The 21,897-nt window shown below is 33.8% G+C and overlaps 1 protein-coding gene across 1 annotated transcript; it reads right to left on the bottom strand.

Moving 5' to 3' along the window:
• Nucleotides 1-638: 638 nt before the first annotated feature.
• LOC112795330 (uncharacterized) lies at nucleotides 639-2,154 on the bottom strand. Its single transcript, XM_025837266.1, has 5 exons — nucleotides 1,903-2,154; nucleotides 1,552-1,816; nucleotides 1,119-1,323; nucleotides 877-959; nucleotides 639-793 (listed from the first exon to the last, which is right to left on the bottom strand). The coding sequence occupies exons 1-5, from the start codon at nucleotides 2,152-2,154 to the stop codon at nucleotides 639-641; spliced, it is 960 nt and encodes a 319-aa protein (XP_025693051.1).
• Nucleotides 2,155-21,897: the final 19,743 nt, after the last annotated feature.

Below are 21,897 nucleotides of genomic sequence, written 5' to 3'. Positions count from 1 at the left end.
GATTCAACTACACGACAAAATTCCATTTTCTCTTGGCCCGCAACGGCGGCAGCCTCAACCTCAGCCCCTAACCACTTTCGCAGCAACCATAGCAACATAGAAGCGACATGTAACCACCATAACTCGACCTAAATTACCAAACCTCAGAGTCTTTAACCAAACATAACAGAATACTAACGCGAGGGTTTCGAGACAAAATTACTTACTTAAATGAGGAAACAAAAAATGGCGGTCTCTGAACCGGTTTGGCAGCAACACCGATAGCCACCTCAAGCCGTAGCGACGACTAGAAATCCAGTGACGGTGATTGTAACAAACATACAGTGATAATAACCAAGGTTCAGAAAATCGGACCGGTCATTAAACCGCTCTAGTCACTGGTTCACTGGTTCATTAGTCTAACCGGTTCAACCGATGGTTCAACCAGAAAAATCGTTTTAGAATAGAATAATAAATAAATTATAAATACACATCCTAAATATAATTATAGTCTGATATGAATCTTAAAATATCTTCGAAATTTAAAACATTACATAAAATATCATCAACCAAATACATATGATCTTACCAAATCCAAACTCAAAAGTTAAATAGTAATAAAAGCATATCTAAATATTAAATCCCAACATCATGGTTTATCAATCATCAAAATCTTCAAGAACTTGTTGCAAATCTGCTTCGATGGGATGATTTTCACCTTCATTCCCATCCTGTTCAGCAGAAGAATCAAGAGATGCAGCATAAAGACCACTACTACCACCGCCACTTTGATATAAATCAACATCAATTTCACCTAATAAAATAGACATATTATCATTATATTATAAACTAACAACATTCTAATAAATCATTAAAAACTAAACATACTATACTCACGCAATAAGTCATCCACATTACTAGAAAGATCAGGCTCTTTCTTTACAACCTCTTCAGTCACCCAAAAGTCAACTTGACAGATGCTTTCATAATCAATTGGATCATATTGTGTCTTTTGCTTTCTTTTTTCTTTTTCCTTCCTAAAAAGTTAAATACAATATATGAAGATTTAATAATTTATAAATTTGTTATAATAAAGATTACAAATGAAACAATATGGTATTTCATGAAACATATATTACCTGGATTTAAGACGCAAATTATAGGTAACATAAACAATGTCATTCAGTATATCATGCTCCAATCTATTTCTTCTTTTTGTATGAATCTGGTAAAAAAGGCTCCAATTTCTCTCACACCCAGAAGAAGCAGATGCTTGGCTAAGAATGCAAACAGCTATCTTTTGTAAACATGGAGTAGAGCCTCCGAATAACCTCCACCATTCATCTATCAATTATAAAACCATAACATATTAGAAGATATCAATATATCAATTAAGAACATAGGAGTATAAAACAAGTTACTATTAATTAAACAAATATTTAGCCATATTCTTAACATGCTTAAGTTCAGATGCAGCTCGAATAGCTTCTTGTCTATCAAAACTTTCCTTTCGATCTCTATATAAATGTATTTCATTCATTGCCTGAACTGAATCCAAATTGTTACACTTACAATACAAGGTAACAAGATCAAGCAAACCTCGCATAACATCAGGTGCTTCTTTATAATTTTCATTAAAAAAGAATTTAGGATTCAGGAAGTAAGTTGCCGCATAAAGATCATTCTTCAAATGCTTGTCCCATCTTGAGTTGATAATATATGTGTACGGCTGATATGCCATCTTGGATTGCCTAAACATCTCCTTAATTGCATCTTCTGCCCTTAGCATTCCTTTATAAGCATATTCCAAAGATGGTTTGTCATCAGCATCACAACCCTCAGCAAGTAAATCAGAGGGCCCACAAGTTTACATACAGTAAAGCAATTGTCCCAAAATTTGCAGTCCAAAATAATAGCACTCACAGCTCTACCAGTAGCACTCCTTCCTAATTTGTGATCAATGAAAATTGAATCTACAACCAATTGTTGCAACTCCTTTTTATGGTCAAAGATGCTCTTCAATGTAATAAACACAGTTGCAAAACGGGTTGCACCAGGACGTATAATTTCTCTCCAATGAGGTCTTTTTCTTAGCCAAGATAAGAGAACCGTATGATTGTATACAAATACTGTGATCTTTGAAGCACGTGTTGCAAGATTAGAAATATGCGCCATGCTGCTTATATTTTTAAAATAAGATTAAGGCAATGAGCAGCACAGGTGACAAATAGATATTATCATATTTTCTATTGATAAGCCTACCAGCAGCAACATAATTGGCCGCATTGTCAGTCACAACATGCACAATATTATTTGGGCCAATCCATTCAATCACCTCAGAAAATAAATTACACAAGTGTGAAGCATTTTTTACCATACTGGAAGCATCTACTGATTTCACGAAGCACAAACCTTTAGAACAATACACCAAGAAATTGATTAACGTTCTTTGTCTTTGATCTGTCCAACCATCAGCCATGAGGGTACATCCAGTTTCCTTCCATGCACGCCTATAACTATCAACTAGCATTTGACTTTCTCTTTTAAGATCAGCCAACAAATGAACCCTTAACTTATCATAAGAAGGCCCCTTGTAACCAGGTCCAATACCAGCAACGCCATCCAGCATATCTTGAAAATATGGCGACATCACAACATTAAATGGAATTTTATAATCCAAAAGCTACCGAGCAAATCGTTTATCAACCTCGTGTATCGCCTCTTTGTTTTGCAGAACACTTTTAATACTTGGTTGAGCTCCTGGAGTTGTTCTTGGTGCAAACATAGGAGGAATGACTTTGGCTTTTTTCTTTGGATCGCCTCCAACTCCTTGCTGACTCGAGGTACGCTGTTGTTCCTGTTCTTCTTGAGCTATTGCCTCATCAATTGCATCCTCTACCTCATCACCACCTTCTTCACCAAAACTTACTTTTCTTTTCTTTTTGTTGGTCAGAATATCTTTCAACAAATTTTTCATCTGTTTTTCCACATTATATGGAACTTTAGGATATTTTTTTACGTCTCCAGTAATCTTTGCTAGATGTTTCTTCATCTTGTGAATTCCACCTCCATTGAAAACTTGTAGACAAAATAAACATTGATATTGTGGTTTTCCATTCACCATTTGTAGAGTAACATATTTCCAAGCTAAATCTGTTTTTCCCCTAAGGTTAGAAGAACCTTGTGACTGACTATCGTTAGCACTACGGGAATTAGGATTAGCAGCATCATTCGAAATAGGAGTATCGGCAGGCATGTTATTATTCACAGAAGCATTGTTATCAGCAGTTGCTTCTTGATTAATACTATCTTCCATAACTGAAATTAATAAAACATATATGAAATTAAAAATAGCCACAGCAATAAATATTAACAATTCTGCCTACAGCAATTCAGCCAGTCAACAATTATGCAAAATCGAGTAAGTTTCCAACATTAACAAAGTACAAAACAGAGTAACAAATTTAAGCTTATTTAGCAAAGGAACAAACAGAAATTGAGCAACAAATTTCAGCTTATTTACAAAACAGAGTAACAAATTTGAGCAGAGGAACGAACATAAATTGAGCTACAAACAGAAATTGAGCAACAAATAGAAATTGAGCTGCAAAATAGAAGACCAGCCAGTTAATTTTTAGATTATTCATTATTTATTTCTCATGCTAACCAACAAACAGAAATTGAGCAGAGGAACAAAGAAGGAAGAAGATGAGCAGAGGAAGTTCACAGAGGAAGTTCACAGAAATTGAACTGATACTCGAAGTTCACAATTAAATAGAAATCTAAGTTCACAGAGGAAGTTCACAGAGTATCAATTTCATGTTTCTTATACTAAAGAAGATAAGCAGAGGATAAGAACAAAGAAGATGAGCAGAGGACGAGTCACTCACCTGGAGTCGATGGAGGGCTACTGGTGTTGACTGTTAAGGACCGCGCGATGATGAAGACGATGAGAGGGCTACTGCCTGCTGGTGTTGAGAAGATGAAGACGATGGAGATGGAGGGCTAGGGCAGGGAACCAGGCGAAGATGGAGGGTTACTGGGGCGATGGCGGTGATGACCTGAGACCGCGGTGACGAAGGAGGGCGACTGGGCGGCTAGGGTTCACTATTCACTCACTGTGAGATGATTCAAAATCAGATGAATCATGAATGAATGGAGTCGGGGGAAGAAAGGGGGTGGGGTGCTCCACGAGCGGGTCGAGTCAGGTCAAGTTTAAAAAAACAATAAAACGGCGTCGTTTAGCAGAACTGGCTGGTCACCGGTTCGGCCCAACCGGCCGGTTTTTGGCCGTTTCACCGGTTCTTCAACGGTTTTTACAGGAGGACCGGGCCGTTTGCGTCACCGGTTCGCGGTTAAACCGTCGAACCGGCCAGTCCGGTCCGATTTTCAGAACCTTGATAATAACGTTCCCAAAAAAATCAAAAGAGCAAAAACCAACTCAAAACCCTTACTGGCAGTGGTCGTTGGCGACGGTGGCGTTTCTCGGCGGCAGAGGCTCGGCCACCCACCTCCAGTAGCGACGACAAAGCACACAACGGTGGTGACTCCATAGCGATGGCTTTGCCTCCTCTCATGCACGTCCTTCTCTCTTGACGAAATAGCGGTGGCACAGTCCGTCCTCCCTCCCTCGTGTCGGGCTCCTCTTCCCGGCGAACCTCCATTGATGGCGGCGACAGAAACTGGGCACAGCTCCTCCAACTCGACGCGACCTCTCCTCTCATATGTCCGATCTCTCTTTTTCTCTCCCTCTTGTGCGCGACGACGGTAGCAGCAGCTCAACGGAAAGGTGGCGACGGCTCCCTAGCGGTGAGCTGGGCACAACGGTGTTGGCAGGTTGGACGGCGAGCTCCTCCTTCCTTTCTTCCCTTCTTCTCTGTGACCCCTTTCCCCCTTTCCCTTTCTCCTTTCTTTATTTCCTTTCTTTCTTTCTTTCTTTCTTTCTTTCTTTCTTTCTTTCTTTCTTTCCTCTGACCGTGTAAGTAAGTGAACAAAGGTGAGGCGGTTAGTGTGAGTGGCAGTGAGGGGTTAGGGTTAGGATTGTGTTTTGGGGATTTTGGATAGTTTAGTAATTTTAATAAAATTAGGGTAATAGAGTAATTGAAAATTAATTTTAGTCCAACACTAATATTTATACAAATACTATTTATTTATCAATTTACAAATTTATTTTTAAATAAATACTCTAATTCAATAATTAAAGATAATATGATTAATTTTTTTTGTTTATAAAAATCAAAGTATTAAACTCCGCCTATGTTACACTTGCGGTACATAGCCGGTCCCAAGCCCGGATAAAGGAGGAGGGTTGTGTTAGGTCTTCGGCAACCAACGTAAAAATATAGCCGAACCTCCCATGACATGAATCAAAGACATTATTGCGCTAAAGCTAGGTCGTTACCCGGAAGTAACGCGCCGTATGGCTCGAGTACGGTGTCAAAGCAAGAGCCGCTGCATCGGTGCCCGGATGTAGTGTTAAATGAGCAAGGGTTCTCGCGTTTTCGTGAACGGACGAGGGTAAATAAGCTAGTTCACAAAGGAAAAGGTAAAGGTCGAAGCGACAAAAGGTTGAGATTTGGGACATGGAACATAGGCACTCTAACAGGAAAGTCCATGGAGGTGGTGGATACCATGATAAGGAGGAAGATTAACATTATGTGCCTACAAGAAACGAAATGGGTTGGTGCAAAGGCTAGGGAGTTGGATTCTTCTGGTTTCAAACTTTGGTATACAGGAAAGGTGAAGAATAGGAATGGAGTTGGAATAATTGTGGATAAGCAGTGGAAGAAGGACGTAGTTGATGTCAAGAGGGTGGGAGATCGGATCATCTCTATCAAACTTGTGGTGGAGGGAGGTGCTTTTCATGTGATTAGTGCCTATGCACCGCAAGTGGGTTCGGACGAACAACACAAGATAAGGTTTTGGGAGGATCTAGAGAGTTTAGTTCAAGGCATATCTTTGGGAGATAAAATTTTCTTAGGAGGAGATTTAAATGGCCATGTTGGGAGAGAAGTGACTGGATATGGGAGTATTCACGGAGGCCATGGTTTCGGGGTGATCAATGCCGAGGGTAAAACTATTTTGGACTTTTCCTCAACTTTTGATCTTCTCATCGCAAATACATGTTTTAAAAAGAGAGACGAACATCTTATAACCTATAAGAGTGGCATGACAAGCTCTCAAATCGACTTCTTCTTGTTGAGGAGAGTCGACCGGAAATTTTGCATTAACTGTAAAATTATCCCGGGAGAGAGTTTGACAACACAACATAGGGTGCTCGTCATGGATTTTCGCGTTGAGCAAAAGTTGAGGAAAAGACATCATACGAAGAACCCAAGGACGAGGTGGTGGCGGATGAAAGGTGAGGAACAAAGAAGCTTCCTAAGACGGGTAGGAGAAGAGGCAAGGTGGGATGGGAATGGAAGCGCGGAAGAGATGTGGAGGGAGATGGCAGAAGTTATTAGAAGAACAGCAAAAGAAAGTTTTGGTGAATCTAAAGGAATAGGACCAAGAGACAAGGAGTCCTGGTGGTGGAATGCGAGTATACAAGAAAAGATAAAGATAAAAAGAGAATGCTTTAAAGAGTGGTCTTTATGCCGCAATGCAGATAACTGGGAAAAATATAAGGCGGCTAAGAAAGAGACAAAAGTGGCTGTAAGTGAAGCAAGAACAAGAGCATATGAGGGTCTCTACCAGTCTTTGGACACGAAAGAAGGAGAAAAAGGTATATATAGAATTGCAAAGAGCCAGGAAAGAAGAACGAGAGATTTGGATCAGGTTAAGTGCATAAAGGATAAGGATGGAGAGGTGTTGGCTCAAGAGGAGAAGATTAATGAAAGGTGGAAGAGCTACTTCTACGAGTTATTTAATGAGGGACAGAAGACTCTTCCGAGCCTTGGTCGATTATGCACAAGGGAAGAAGATCAAAACTTTGACTACTATCGAAGGATTCGAGACTTCGAGGTAAAAGAGGCTCTAAAGCAGATGAAAAATGGCAGGGCAGTAGGACCTGATAATATCCCGATTGAGGTTTGGAAGGGTCTTGGAGGAAAAGGCATCAACTGGTTAACCAAGCTTTTTAATGAGATTTTAAGGTCAAAGAAGATGCCTGATGAGTGGAGAAAGAGCACCTTGGTACCTATCTACAAGAATAAGGGGGATATACAAAGTTGCGGAAATTATAGAGGGATTAAGCTTATGAGTCATACTATGAAGTTATGGGAAAGGGTGATAGAACGGAGGTTGAGAAAAGAGACACAAGTAACAGAGAACCAATTTGGATTTATGTCAGGCAGATCTACCACTGAAGCGATATACCTATTAAGAAGGATGATGGAGAGGTATCGTAGTAATAAAAGGGATCTACACATGGTGTTTATTGATTTGGAAAAAGCGTATGATAGGGTACCAAGGGAGGTCTTATGGAAGGTTTTAGAAAAGAGGAGAGTAAGGATCGCATATATTCGGGCAATTAAAGACATGTATGATGGGGCCACAACTAGTGTGAAGACTCAAGGTGGTGTGACAGAGGAATTCCCTATTGGTATAGGATTACACCAGGGATCATCCTTAAGTCCATACCTTTTCACATTAGTCTTGGAAGTACTCACAGAGCACATCCAAGAGCCTGTGCCATGGTGCATGCTTTTTGCCGATGATATCGTCCTTATGGGAGAGTCAAGGGAAGACCTAAATAAGAAGTTGGAGTTATGGAGAGAAGCTCTAGAAGTGTATGGTCTGTGCATAAGCCGTAGCAAGACGGAATATATGGAATGTAAGTTCAGTCTGAGAAGGGAAAACTCCAATATAGAGGTGAAAATTGGAGAGAACACCTTACGAAAAGTTAAAAGTTTTAAGTATCTTGGGTGCATCATACAGGATAATGGAGAGATTGAACATGATGTAAATCATAGGATCCAAGCAGGTTGGTCAAAATGGCGGAGTGCATCTGGTTTTATATGCGACAAAAAAGTGCCTTTAAAACTTAAAGGTAAATTCTATCGCACCGCTATAAGACCGGCTATGCTGTATGGTACGGAGTGTTGGGCGGCTAAAGGAGAGCACGAACATAAGCTGAGTGTGGCAGAGATGAAGATGTTGAGATGGATGAGTGGTCACACGCGATTTGATAAAATAAGGAATGAAGATATAAGGGAGAGAGTTGGAGTAGCACCCATTGTGGAAAAGATGGTTGAATCGCGTCTCAGGTGGTTTGGACATGTGAGAAGAAGACCGATAGAACATCCAGTCAGGAGGGTGGATGAGATGGAAGATGGACAAAGGGCGAAAGGCAGAGGAAGACCTAAGAAGACCATCCATGAGGTGGTCAAACGAGATCTACATGTAAACGGTCTCTCTGTAGACATGATACATGACAGAGCACAATGGCGTCGTTTGATTCATGTAGCCGACCCCACTTAGTGGGATAAGGCTTTGTTGTTGTTGTTGTTGATAAAAATCAAAGTATTAAATTCTAAAATTTTAATTATTTAATTAAATCATATAAAATTATTATTATTTTACAATTACTAGACTTTATAATTTAAATATGAAAATTATCCAACGATTGTAGAATTAGATAAAAATTATAATTTAATTATCAAAACTTGATTTTTTTAACTTTAATAAAATAATTTCTGAAATTAAAGTCTTTAATGAATAAATAAATTAAAATTTACTCATAATAACAATTTTCAAAAATTATGGGTCTTACAATCAATGTTGTTCTTATTTCTTCTTTGAATTTCTTTTTGGTGAAAAAACTTAGTATTTCAATCTCCAGCTTTGAGCCAAGTTGCTCTAGACCACTGTGCCCAACAAACCTCTTCCTGCTGTAAAAGTTCATCTAATTCCGAGTGAATCGTCCACATATCCTCCATCACTTGTTCGGTTGGTGGAGACTTTTGCAAGAGAAGTAACTGTTGTTGTTTCTCTTGAATAACTCTAGGTAACTGTCCAAATTCCTTTTGTCTCCATTCATCCAAAGTTTTGCCACAATTTTTCAGCTTCCGTATCAAATTCTGGTTTCTGGATAACCATGTAGTTTTCACCACTTGCTCGCATTCAGCGTTACTAAGCCAAACTTCCTCAAATATAAATAGATGCAGTCTCTTTCTACGTTGGAATTTGCCATTGGTATCAACAAGAATTGGACAATGATCGGACCTATATCATTGAAGATGATGTATAATTATCTCTGAAAAAGCTTCAATCTAGCCTATGTTTGTTATTGCTCGATCTAGCTATTACTAAAAGATTCGTTAAAAGAGCTGCTACCCTTCTCATACGTGGTATTTTGTGAATTAAGTGGTTGTTCCTTTGGCCGTCGAAAGTTTTCGTTCATTAGGAGAGTTATCATCATGTCCAATTCGGTCACAAAATAGCAAAAAGAGGGAATCCTTTAGTATTTAAAGTCAACCCACGTAATTTCGTCCTTATGACTACCAATATCAGTACCTTTGTGAAACGATTGGGCTAATTTCATCCTCACTTTGGCCTTAAGAAAAGTTGCAATATCATTACCACCTTCATAGAAGCTGTAGTCAATAACTTCTCCTAGTAGTACAAGAAGTTTTCTTCCCAATTTCACAGTTTTACAATGTTTTAGTAGATTCCATATTTGAACATTTACACTTTGTTTGGATGAAAGAAAGAAAATGGAAAGAAAGAAAATAAGAGGAAAGAAAATAAGAAACAAGAAAATAGAAGAAAAAGTATTTTTTTTGTGTTGTTTGGATAAAGAGAAAATAAAAGGAAAGAAAGTAGAGAAAAAATTTTCTTTTGTTTGGATGGAAAAAAACGTGAGAAGAAAGAAGATTATAAGGACATAAAAATACATCAATACCCTTATTTATATTATGTGTAAATTATAATTTATTAATGATAAGGGGTAAATGTGTAATTTTATTAATTTTTGCACATTTCTCTCCATTTTCATCTCATCTTTGGGGTGAAAATATTTAGTAAGCCCCATATTATTTTTTTCTTTTCACTCTATTTTCTCCTCATCCAAACAACAAAAAATTCACTTTTTCACCTATTTTCTTTCTTCCTATTTTTTCCCTTCAAATTCTTTCAATCCAATGTGTTACTTCAACAGTGGTAAAGTCCATGGAGCGAAGATCAAGGTTACACTCCTATTTTCTTACTAGTAACCATGAATTTCTGAAAATCCACTGGTTCCCTTTTAGAATTTTGTGCATGTCTGCTTCGTTGTCAAAGAAAAATTAGTAGAATTTTAGTTGTATTTGTTTCATCCGAAAGCCTTGTGGGTATTTCCAAATGTTAGTCATGACATTATAAACCCAACTATGATGGATAGATTTTTCAGTAATAAATTTTTTCTCGATACTGTGCTTAAACTTTTGAACACTTTCTTCAATGTTTGTTTTATCATATGTGATCAAAGGATCCTCATCATCTTTTATAGTTGCTTGAGATGTTGTTTTAGGTTCATGATGTGATGGATGAATATGTGGACTAATCGGTTGGGGTGGGACATAGGGTAATGATTGTAGCTGTATAATTATCATCTTGGGTTATTTTTTGTTTGAATTTGAGGAGTTATTTGGTTCTGTCATTTACAGAAGTGGTGATGATACCACATGAAGGCGAATAGTATGTACATCAGGCAAAGAAAAACTCGATTTTTGGTTAGAAAATGAATAGAACACTACTCAATCGGTGGTTTCACTGTTAGACAGAGAGAAAATTCAAGTTGAGAAAAAAAATTTCATAAAAAAAGGAATTAAATATACATTAATTCTATTAATCATTCTTAGATATGCACAAAATTTTAACCTGATTTATTTTAATTAAGGTATTTTTTTAAATATTTTTTGTTTGCTTAGGTCTGAGGTGGGTGGTAGTGCATGTCCTCGTCTTTTTTTATTGATTCTTTATAAACGAGAATTAGTTCTTGTATAGATTGAATATGTGCTACATTTTTATCAAGCTAAATAAGGAACAAATTTTCATTCAATGTCAATAGCTAAGAGCATTAAAGGTGTAACAGCTAGTTTAATCAGGAATGATTCTAATATTTAAAAAAAATCAAACTCTATAAAAGAAGATAAAATTTTATCCAAAAAAAGCAACTATTTTTGTACATATTTTTAGACTATATAAATAACCTTTATTTTTTTTTTTTGAGTGTATTCATACTTTTCTATTGTTTAAATTTAAGTTTATATTGAGAGATACAACAAGTAAAGAGAATTGTTCACACAAAAGTCATTTAACCTTTATTTGACTGTTTTGATTTCAAAAGTATGTTAGTTAGAATGCACTTGATTTTCCTTAACTATATTAGATTAGCACCTAAGTAATTTACTAAGTTTAGAATAATTTAGGTAATTTATAAGAGTGTGAGAGTCTCTTAAAATTGGTAATTGTAATATATCTTGATTATAACAGTAGTTTTATCATTATTGTGATCGATATTAGACGTAAGTTACATTACATTTCGTGACCAAATCAAAATATATGGTGGTCTCATTCTTTTTTTTTTTCTTTTTTTTTTATGATTTCAATTCTGTTTTACTATGATGAGATTAAATTAAAAATAATCTCCTACAACTAAAATTCTATATAAATTATTTATGTAAATCTAAAAAATAATTTATTGATTCAACTCCCTTTCTCAATTTATTTGCGAAATTTTATATAGAATTTTTTTCCAAATTTTGTATGTTAGAATTATCCTGAAAGGAATGAGAAATACCAATAAGTTGACACAAAATAATATAGACGATGCTAAATTCACATGAAATGGTAAATTATACATTATCAGATAATATTCATCTGTGAATAATTATTTGAGCAAGATTGGGGTTTGACGCATTGAAACAGAATAAGGCTTAGTTTGGTAAAGTTTTTACTTTTTAAAAGTAGCTTATAAAAATTAACTTTTAAAAGATGATTTTTTAAAAGTTGTAGCATTTATGTTTGGTAAATCAAATCAAAAATAGTTTTAAATAAACATAAGCAACATCAATTATGTTTAGTAAAATAGCTTTTAAATTTAAAAATATTATAATAGACATAAATGTAAGCATTAAATTTGAAAATTAGTTAACATATGAGGTTATATTAGATTTTTAAATTTTGAAAAGCACAAGCCAACTTTAAAAAGCTCTATCCTAAATACTTTTAAAAGTATCCTGATCTTTTAAAAACTGCAAGTACAAGCACATGATCTTTTTGATTTACCAAACACAAAATGAGAAACTTGAACTTTTAAAAAGTATAAACACCTTTTTAAAAAACTTTACCAAAGCCTAAAAATGTTTCACGAGGAATAAGAGGGGACAAAAATTTTGAAGTTTTAATTTGAGCTTCTAGGTACCCCACTTCGTTCATCTATTCCTCTATGCGTTAGTTAATTTAACCAACCACCGGGTATACATGATATTGGATTTTTTCCATCTTATAATATTCTACACTTAATAACTACACATGAAAACCTAATAATCTTTGTAAATGCAAGACAATTATTATTTTTGAGTTCATTTCTGAAATTGAGGTAAATTCTCTTAATTAGTTTACTATATGATATTTGAGCTGGGTTAAAATTGTTGTTGGACAAGTTCAAATCATCAAATTTTATGCTTCAAATTATTGTCTAATCTTGACGGCAAATGTGAGATAATACTAATATTTTAAGTTAACTTTTAAATCTAAGATAAAATTATTTAGTTTACTATACAGTATAAAATTTTAAATTAAAAAAAGTACAGTATAACTATTTTTATATGCTTTTATTAATTTAATCTTTTAAAATAAGTGCTTTATTTGATAATATATTGTTAAAATTTTTATAATAAACTGAGTCTAAAATTCATTTTTTATTGATAATTTATTTTAATATAAAACAAATAAACAATAAAAAATAAAAAAAAACCTATTCAAAATCACAAAAACTGAAAAACATAAAAAAAACATCCTTGCATAAAAGTTAAAACAATGTATGTGTTAAATATATAATTATAATTTAACAAATATATCTCCTAAAATGTATTAAAGTAACTTTAAGACCGAGCAACCACTAGCATAATGATGAACGAGCGAGGACCATGAAATCAGATACTATTCAATCACGTTTCACAAGATCCCTTTTTATTGTTAATTAAATCAAATAAATATCATCATAAAAGTTAGCTTCATATGCCACCTACTAGCTTGGACGAATGTAACTTGTAACCGCATGACCTGTTTAATATGACAGGGTTTGGTTAACACCAAAAATTGAGATTGAGGATTATGTTTGATAATTAAAAATTAAAATTAATATTTTAATTTTTGTTTTTAAAATTTTAAATTTTTTAATATTTTTAAAAAGTAGAGATATAGAAAATTAAAATTTTGAGAATGAATACTAAAATTTTAATATTTTTTATTAAAAATATTTTTATTTAATTTTTTAAAATTTAAATTTATTTTTAATTTTTATATTTATTTTAAATTAAACATAATATTGAGATATAATTTAGTTCAGTATATCTATACTAAATATAATATAAAAATTTAATTGAATCTCAATTTTTCAGTCTCTATTTTCTGTCTGAGTCTTTTAATTTTAATTTTTTCTTCAAATACACTATATATATTGATTTAACAAGAATATTATTCACAAAACAAGAGATATATTGTGATTAATATTAGGATAAATTTTATTTATTGAAAGACACTAACAATGTTTAATTTAATTTACAAAGAAATATTCTCACTACTTTTTAGGATAAATTATATTAATAAAATGTAATTGGAAGACAATAATAATATTTTAAAAAATCATTGTCACATTAGTAAGTAATAAGTATTATATATCAACTCTAACTATCACTAACCATTATTATTTAAATAGTTACACATATAACAAAAATTAACTAGATAATTTATAACCTTTTAGTGCATTATAAACTCATAATATATATAGTTTAAATGACATAATTTTTTATACTCATCTAAAAGATTACGAATTTGAATATTTTTATCTTTGGTTAAAAAAAAAAAAAACTCATAATATATCTATTATAAAACTAGATGATATCACCCAAAAATATAGGCTTTCGTGGTCGGAAGTAAAAGTTATTAAGTGTAAATTAAAATCACAATTCTTAATAAAAACAAGGTATGAAATCCAACTCTGGTTATATGGGAGGATTGTAATTAAATGTGTATTAGGATATGATCAACTTCCGACCAGAAAATTAATATAGAAAGATTCGGTACTGTATATGAACTTTTGGTTGTGGGACCAGATATCTATAATGGTGGCTCTTCTAGGGAATCTTTTACAGTAACGTATCGTGAGAAAAAAAATCTAAATATATTTATTTAATATTTATTAATTATAATATTAATTAATAAACATAAAATAATATAATTTTTGATTAATTCTTTTTTATTATCAAATATTTTCGATCTTTTATTAGGGCATATAAAAATTTTCTCTTGCTCACTTTTACTTTTCCATATTTATTCATCATCACATAAACCACAGGCAAATGGAAATCATGGACCCAAAATGAATATATTATTCAGGATAATAAATTTTCAACTGCTTAATATCATGAGATTAGTGCAATAATGATGAGTATTGTTATAAAATAAAAGATATATAAAATAAAGATGTATAAATAGAGGACTCTATTATTAATATAATTAGCTCAATAATTTATATATATATATATATATATATATATATATATATATATATATATATATATATATATATATATAATAATATTATATGTTGTATTGTGTATATATATACAAAGATAAGAAAAAGTATTAAAAATAAAGAGAGAGAGAATTGCATTTATTTATCGTTACTATCTCAATATAATAAAGATAATTAATATTGCTATTAATATTATATGTAAAGAGTAATAGAAAATAGAATTTAAAATGCTTATAAAATAAAGTAAGAGAAAGAATTGTAGTAGAAATATAAGGAGAATAGTATTTGATTGTAGCATAAAGAGGGAATAGATTTCTTATTACTTGCTTCTGTGTAAGAAAGAAAAGAGAGAGTGTTTGTTTATTATTGTTGTATGTAAAGCCTCATACCACACCCCCTATTTATACATGCATGGGGTCTTTATTTTCAACACATATTTAATATTCATTCTCTCTTTGAAAATATGAGTCTTGCATGGGAATGGGCATCCACGTTGCTCATTCTTATCACAACACTCCCCCTTGGATGCCCATTTAGGATTATTGCCTCATTAAAACCTTACCAAAGGAAAACCCTGTGGGAAAAACCTTAGTGAAGGGAAAAGAGTACAATATCCTTTGTGATGGGGACTGCCTCATTAAAAACCTTGTCAAGAAAAACCCAATGGGAAAAAACCTGACCAAGGAAAAAAGAGTACAGTCTCCCCCTCTTGCCGACATCATTTAATGTCTCGAAATCGGCGCATCCCAATCTCATGTACCAATCTTTCAAAGGAGGATTTTGGGAGTGACTTTATAAATAAATCTGCCAGATTGTCACTTGAACGGATCTGTTGGACATCAATTGTCCCTTGATTTTGAAGGTCATGAGTGAAGAAGAATTTGGGAGAAATATACTTTGTTCTATCACCTTTGATGTATCCACCCTTAAGTTGAGCAATGCATGCTGTATTATCTTCAAACAGGACAGTTGGAGCTATCTTATGATCAATCAGTCCACATGATAATAGAATATATTGAATTAGGCTCCTCAGCCAAAAATACTCTCGACTAGCTTCATGAATCGCCAGTATTTCAGCATGATTAGAGGATGTTACAGCAATCGTCTATTTCGTGGACCTCCAAGATATAGCTGTACCACCATATGTGAACAGGTATCCTGTTTGAGATCTCCCTTTATGTGGATCAGACAAGTAGCCAGCATCTGCATAGCCACAAGTTGTGACTTGGATCCATAGGGATAAAACAATCCCATATCAACCGTTCCATGAAGATATCGAAAAATTTGTTTGATTCCACTCCAATGTCTTCTGGTTGGAGAGGAACTATACCTTGCTAGTAAATTCACCGCAAATGATATGTCAGGTCGCGTATTATTAGCAAGATACATTAGCGCTCCAATGGCACTAAGATATGGTACTTCAGGACCAAGGATATCTTCATTTTCTTCTTTAGGATGGAATTGATCCTTTTTCACATCCAAAGATCTTACGATCATTGGTGTACTTAATGGATGTGACTTATCCATATAAAATCTTTTCAAGATCTTTTCTGTGTATGTTGTTTGATGAATAAAGATCCCGTCTTTTATATGCTCGATTTGCAGGCCGAGACAAAATTTAGTCTTTCCAAGATCTTTCATCTCAAACTCTTCTTTTAGAGTTTTTATAATCGTTGGAATCTCTTCAGGAGTCCCAATGATATTTAAATCATCAACGTACACAGCAATTATAATGAACCCAGATGTAGTTTTCTTTATGAAAACACATGGGCAGATGTCATCATTCTTGAAACCGTTTTTGGCCAGATACTCAGTAAGACGATTATACCACATTCGTCCAGATTGCTTTAGACCATATAAAGATCTTTGCAATTTGACTGAGTATAACCCTTGCGAATATTCATTGGATGGTTTAGATATCTTTAATCCTTCAAGGACTTTCATATAGATATCCCGATCTAATGAGCCATATAAATAGGCTGTTACCACATCCATTAAATGCATATGCAGTTTATGATATGCAGATAAACTGACCAAATAACGCAAAGTTATCGCATCCACTACAGGGGAATACGTTTCTTCATAATCTATACCGGGCCTTTGTGAAAAACCTTGTGCCACAAGTCGGGCTTTATAGCGCACAACTTCATTTTTCTCATTTCGTTTTCTCACAAATACCCACTTATATCCAACAGGTTTTACATCTTCAGGTGTACGGACTACAGGTCCGAAGACTTCACGTTTTGCAAGTGAGTCTAATTCAGCCTTCATGGCTGCTTCCCATTTTGGCCAATCATTTCTTTGTCGACATTCTTCAACTGATCTTGGCTCAAGATCCTTACTTTCATGCATGATATTTAATGCCACATTATATGCAAATATTTCATTGACAATTGTCTTATTTCGGTCCCATTTCTCTCCTGTAAAGACATGATTTATCGAGATCTCGTCATTTTCACAATTTTCAGGTACCGGAACGTCTTCTGGCGTTATATCAGAATTTTGGACAACTGCAGGTGTCTTTACTATGTCTTTTTCAACAGGAATATTATTTACCTCTTTTCTCTTTCGAGGATTTTTGTCTTTGGAACCGATAGGCCTGCCACGCTTCTGGCGTGTATTTGCTTTCGTGGCTATTTGTCCTGCTGGGACATCAATTTGAATTGGGGCATTTTTCGCCCTGCCACGCTTCTGGCGTGAATTTGCTTCAATGGCTACTTGTCCTACTGGGACATCAATTCGAATTGGGGCATTTTCCGCTGGTATATAAGATTTGGTTATCCTCTTTGTATCGGAAAATGCATCAGGCAATTCATTTGCTATTCTTTGCAAATGTATAATCTTTTGAACTTCTAGTTCACATTGCCCTGATCGAGGATCTAAATGCATCAACGATGATGCATTCCAATTAAGTTCCTTTTCAGGAAGCTTATTCTCTCCCCCTAATGTTGGAAATTTTGATTCATCAAAATGACAATCCGCAAACCGGGCTTTAAACACATCACCAGTTTGTATCTCAAGATACCTCACTATAGAAGGAGAATCATATCCAACATATATCTCCAATTTTCTTTGGGGTCCCATTTTGGTGCGATTAGGTGGTGCAACGGGAACATATATCGCACACCCAAATATTCTTAAATGGGAAACATTTGGCTGCTGGCCAAAAGCTAATTGTATAGGAGAGAATTGATGATAACTTGTTGGCCTCAAACGAATAAGTGTTGCGGCATGTAAAATAGCATGCCCCCAAACCGAAGTTGGGAGATTTGTTCTCATAAGCAAGGGTCTAGCAATTAATTGGAGGCGTTTAATAAGTGATTCTGCTAACCCATTTTGTGTGTGAACATAAGCTACTGGATGTTCAACACTTATTCCATTAGCCATACAATAAGCATCAAAAGCTTGGGAAGTAAATTCACCAGCATTATCAAGACGAATTGCTTTGATTGGATTTTCTGGAAATTGTGCTTTTAATCGAATAATTTGAGCCAATAATCTCGCAAACGCCAGGTTGCGAGAAGATAATAAGCACACATGTGACCATCTTGAAGATGCGTCTATTAGGACCATAAAATATCTAAAAGATCCACATGGTGGATGAATAGGTCCACATATATCACCTTGAATCCTTTCTAGGAATTCAGGGGACTCAAATCCAACTTTTACTGGTGATGGCCTTAAAATTAACTTTCCCTGAGAACATGCAGCACAACAAAATTCACTAGTTTTAAGAATCTTCTGGTTCTTTAGTGAATGTCCATGAGAGTTTTCAATAATTCTCCTCATCATGGTTGTTCCCGGATGACCCAATCGATCGTGCCAAGTTATGAATTCATTTGGGCTAGTAAACTTCTGGTTTACAGTGGCATGTAATTCAATTGCACTAATCTTGGTATAATACAACCCAGATGAAACTGAGGGTAATTTTTCTAATATAACTTTCTTATTTGAATCATGAGTTGTGATATATAAATACTCATGATTTCCCTCATTCATAGTCTCAATATGATATCCATTTCGGCGAATATCTTTAAAGCTCAACAAGTTTCTACGAGACTTGGTAGACAATAGTGCATTATTTATTATGAATTTTGTTCCTCCAGGAAACAAAATTATAGCTCTTCCGGAGCCTTCAATCACATTGCCTGAGCCAATAATAGTATTAACACATTCTTCTTTTGGCACAAGATGGGTAAAATATATATCACTTTTGAGAATAGTGTGCGAACTTGCACTATCCGCAAGGCATACATCTTCATTACATATCCTTGCCATTCTTCAAAAACAAATAATAAAATGAGTAGTATGCACAGTTAAATTGAATATTTGATCAGAATTATTTTTCTAAGAAATACTGTACATAAGATAATGTCATATACTGAAATTTTTATTTTAAAATTTGACACATTTAATAATTTCAAAATTCATATTAATATTTCATTATTTATGTACATCACATTTGAAACTTAAATACATAGAAAATAAAACTTTATAATAAGTTCTTTACATTATTTATTTACATAGATACTTCACAATCCCACATATTAAACTATTCCATCATTGATCAAATGACCAATATTTCCTTCAGGGTCCTCAAAGAAATCAGATACATCATAATGAGTGGTGGAGTTCTCAGCATCATTTGAAACAAAATTTGTTTCCTTTCCTTTGTCATTCTTTTTCAAAGATGCCTGGTAAAGATCGACTAGGTGCCTTGGGGTACGACAGGTACGTGACCAATGGCCCTTTCCACCACAGCGGAAACACTTCTCCTCGGTTGATTTATTCTGCCCGATATTCCTTTCTTTATCCCACTTCTGGTGAGATCCTCTCTTTTGAACATAATTCTTTTTCCTTCCATAATTTTTCTTGTTATTAAAAGCTTGCCATTTACCTCTTCTGGGGTAATGATTTGCCGCATTTACTTCAGGAAATAGGGCGGCGCCAGCTGGGCGCGCTTCATGATTTTTCAATAACAACTCATTGTTGCGTTCGGCAACAAGAAGGCAAGAAATTAACTCAGAATATTTTTTAAACCCTTTTTCTCGATACTGCTGCTGCAGGAGCACATTCGAGGCATGGAAGGTTGAGAAAGTTTTCTCCAACATATCATGATCAGTTATTTTTTTCCCACACAATTTCATTCGTGAGGTGATTCGAAACATTGCAGAATTATATTCATTTATAGATTTAAAATCTTGTAAACGCAAATGCGTCCATTCATATCGGGCCTGAGGAAGTATTACCGTTTTCTGATGATTATACCTTTCTTCAAGGTCTTTCCAAAGATCTGCAGGATCTTTTAATGTGAGATATTCATTTTTCAATCCTTCGTCAAGATGACAACGGAGAAAAATCATGGCTTTAGCTTTATCCTTCTAGGATGCATTATTTTTAGCCTTAATGGTATCTCCAAGATCCATTGAATCAAGATGGATTTCAGCATCTAGTATCCATGATAAATAATTGTTTCCAGATATATCAAGAGCATTGAATTCAAGATGAGAGAGCTTCAACATAATGAAAATATTACCTGAGTCTTCCTAAAGATTTGATCAGAGTCTCGTGCTGATAACGTGTTATAAAATAAAAGATATATAAAATAAAGATGTATAAATAGAAGACTCTATTATTAATATAATTAGCTCAATAATTTTTATATATATATAATAATATTATATGTTGTATTGTGTATATATATACAAAGATAAGAAAAAGTATTAAAAATAAAGAGAGAGAGAATTGCATTTATTTATCGTTACTATCTCAATATAATAAAGATGATTAATATTGCTATTAATATTATATGTAAAGAGTAATAGAAAATAGAATTTAAAATGCTTATAAAATAAAGTAAGAGAAAGAATTGTAGTAGAAATATAAGGAGAATAGTATTTGATTGTAGCATAAAGAGGGAATAGATTTCTTATTACTTGCTTCTGTGTAAGAAAGAAAAGAGAGAGTGTTTGTTTATTATTGTTGTATGTAAAGCCTCGTACCACACCCCCTATTTATACATGCATGGGGTCTTTATTTTCAACACATATTTAATATTCATTCTCTCTTTGAAAATATGAGTCTTGCATGGGAATGGGCATCCACGTTGCTCATTCTTATCACAACAAGTATAACCAAATCAAATCGAAATTTACCGCAAAATCGAACCGAAATTTACAACAACTGAATAAAAACCGAAAAAATCGGTTTTTTGGTTTTTTTCGAAGTAAACCGATCGGTTCAGTTTGATTTTCGGTTAGCTCGGCAGAAATCGAACCGAACCGAACCGCAGAAGTGTTTTAGTAATACATTGAAATGAAAATTTTAGAATTAACAAATGTGTTTGTTTTATGTTTAGTTGTTGGAATGAGTTGAAATTGTGTTGAATTTGAATGTAATGTAATATTATTTCAGTTTATTGATTGTTTTGAACATCATTTTACTAAGATTAATTTTCTATTAGTTAGGATTTAAAAACCGAAAAATCGACCGAACCAAACCGCTTTTGGTTCGGTTCGGTTCAGTTCGGTTATTGCGCAGACAACAAACCGATTGGTTGGTATTATGTAAAAACCGAACAGATCGGTTCGGTTAGTTTTTGGTCTAAAATCGAACCAAACCGAACCGATAACACCCCTAGTGATTGAAACAAATTTGAAAATTCTTAATGATCTTTTTATATAGTATATTTTTAGTATTTTTTTTTCAGTATGCTATAATTTTTTACTATTATTTTTATTTACAGTTATTTTTTTGTTTAATTTAATTTATCTAATAGAATCAATAAATTATATTATAAAAAGATAATAACAAATATAATACACAAAAATCACAATTATAAAAATGTATAATGTTAAACAAATAGTTGAAAAAATAAAAATAATAAATAATAGAAAAATAGAGTATATAAATAGAAATAACAAAAATTCTATAAATAATACAATAACATACATAAAAGATAAAGTTGATAAAAAATAAATAAATGATTAGTATTTATGACTAAAAGCCCGTTAAAAAAACGCAAAGCTAAAAATAGTTACTTCTTGTAAACATGATTTTGATAGCAAAATCACTTCTGCGTTCATGAAAAAAAAAATTGTCAAACCAAAAGTTGAAGCTTTAAAAAAATCTAACCTTACTTCTTCTTTTTTAACGGGTTTCCAAACACAGCCATAGAGCTCAATCCTAATATAACTTCCTCCAACAATATATTAATTAGAAATACCAGTTACTCT

This window comes from Arachis hypogaea, chromosome 4 (genome assembly GCF_003086295.3).
Source record: "Arachis hypogaea cultivar Tifrunner chromosome 4, arahy.Tifrunner.gnm2.J5K5, whole genome shotgun sequence".
Lineage (NCBI taxonomy): Eukaryota > Viridiplantae > Streptophyta > Magnoliopsida > Fabales > Fabaceae > Arachis > Arachis hypogaea.
Note: the sequence above shows the minus strand (reverse complement) of the source record. Positions and strands in the feature narration are given on the sequence as shown.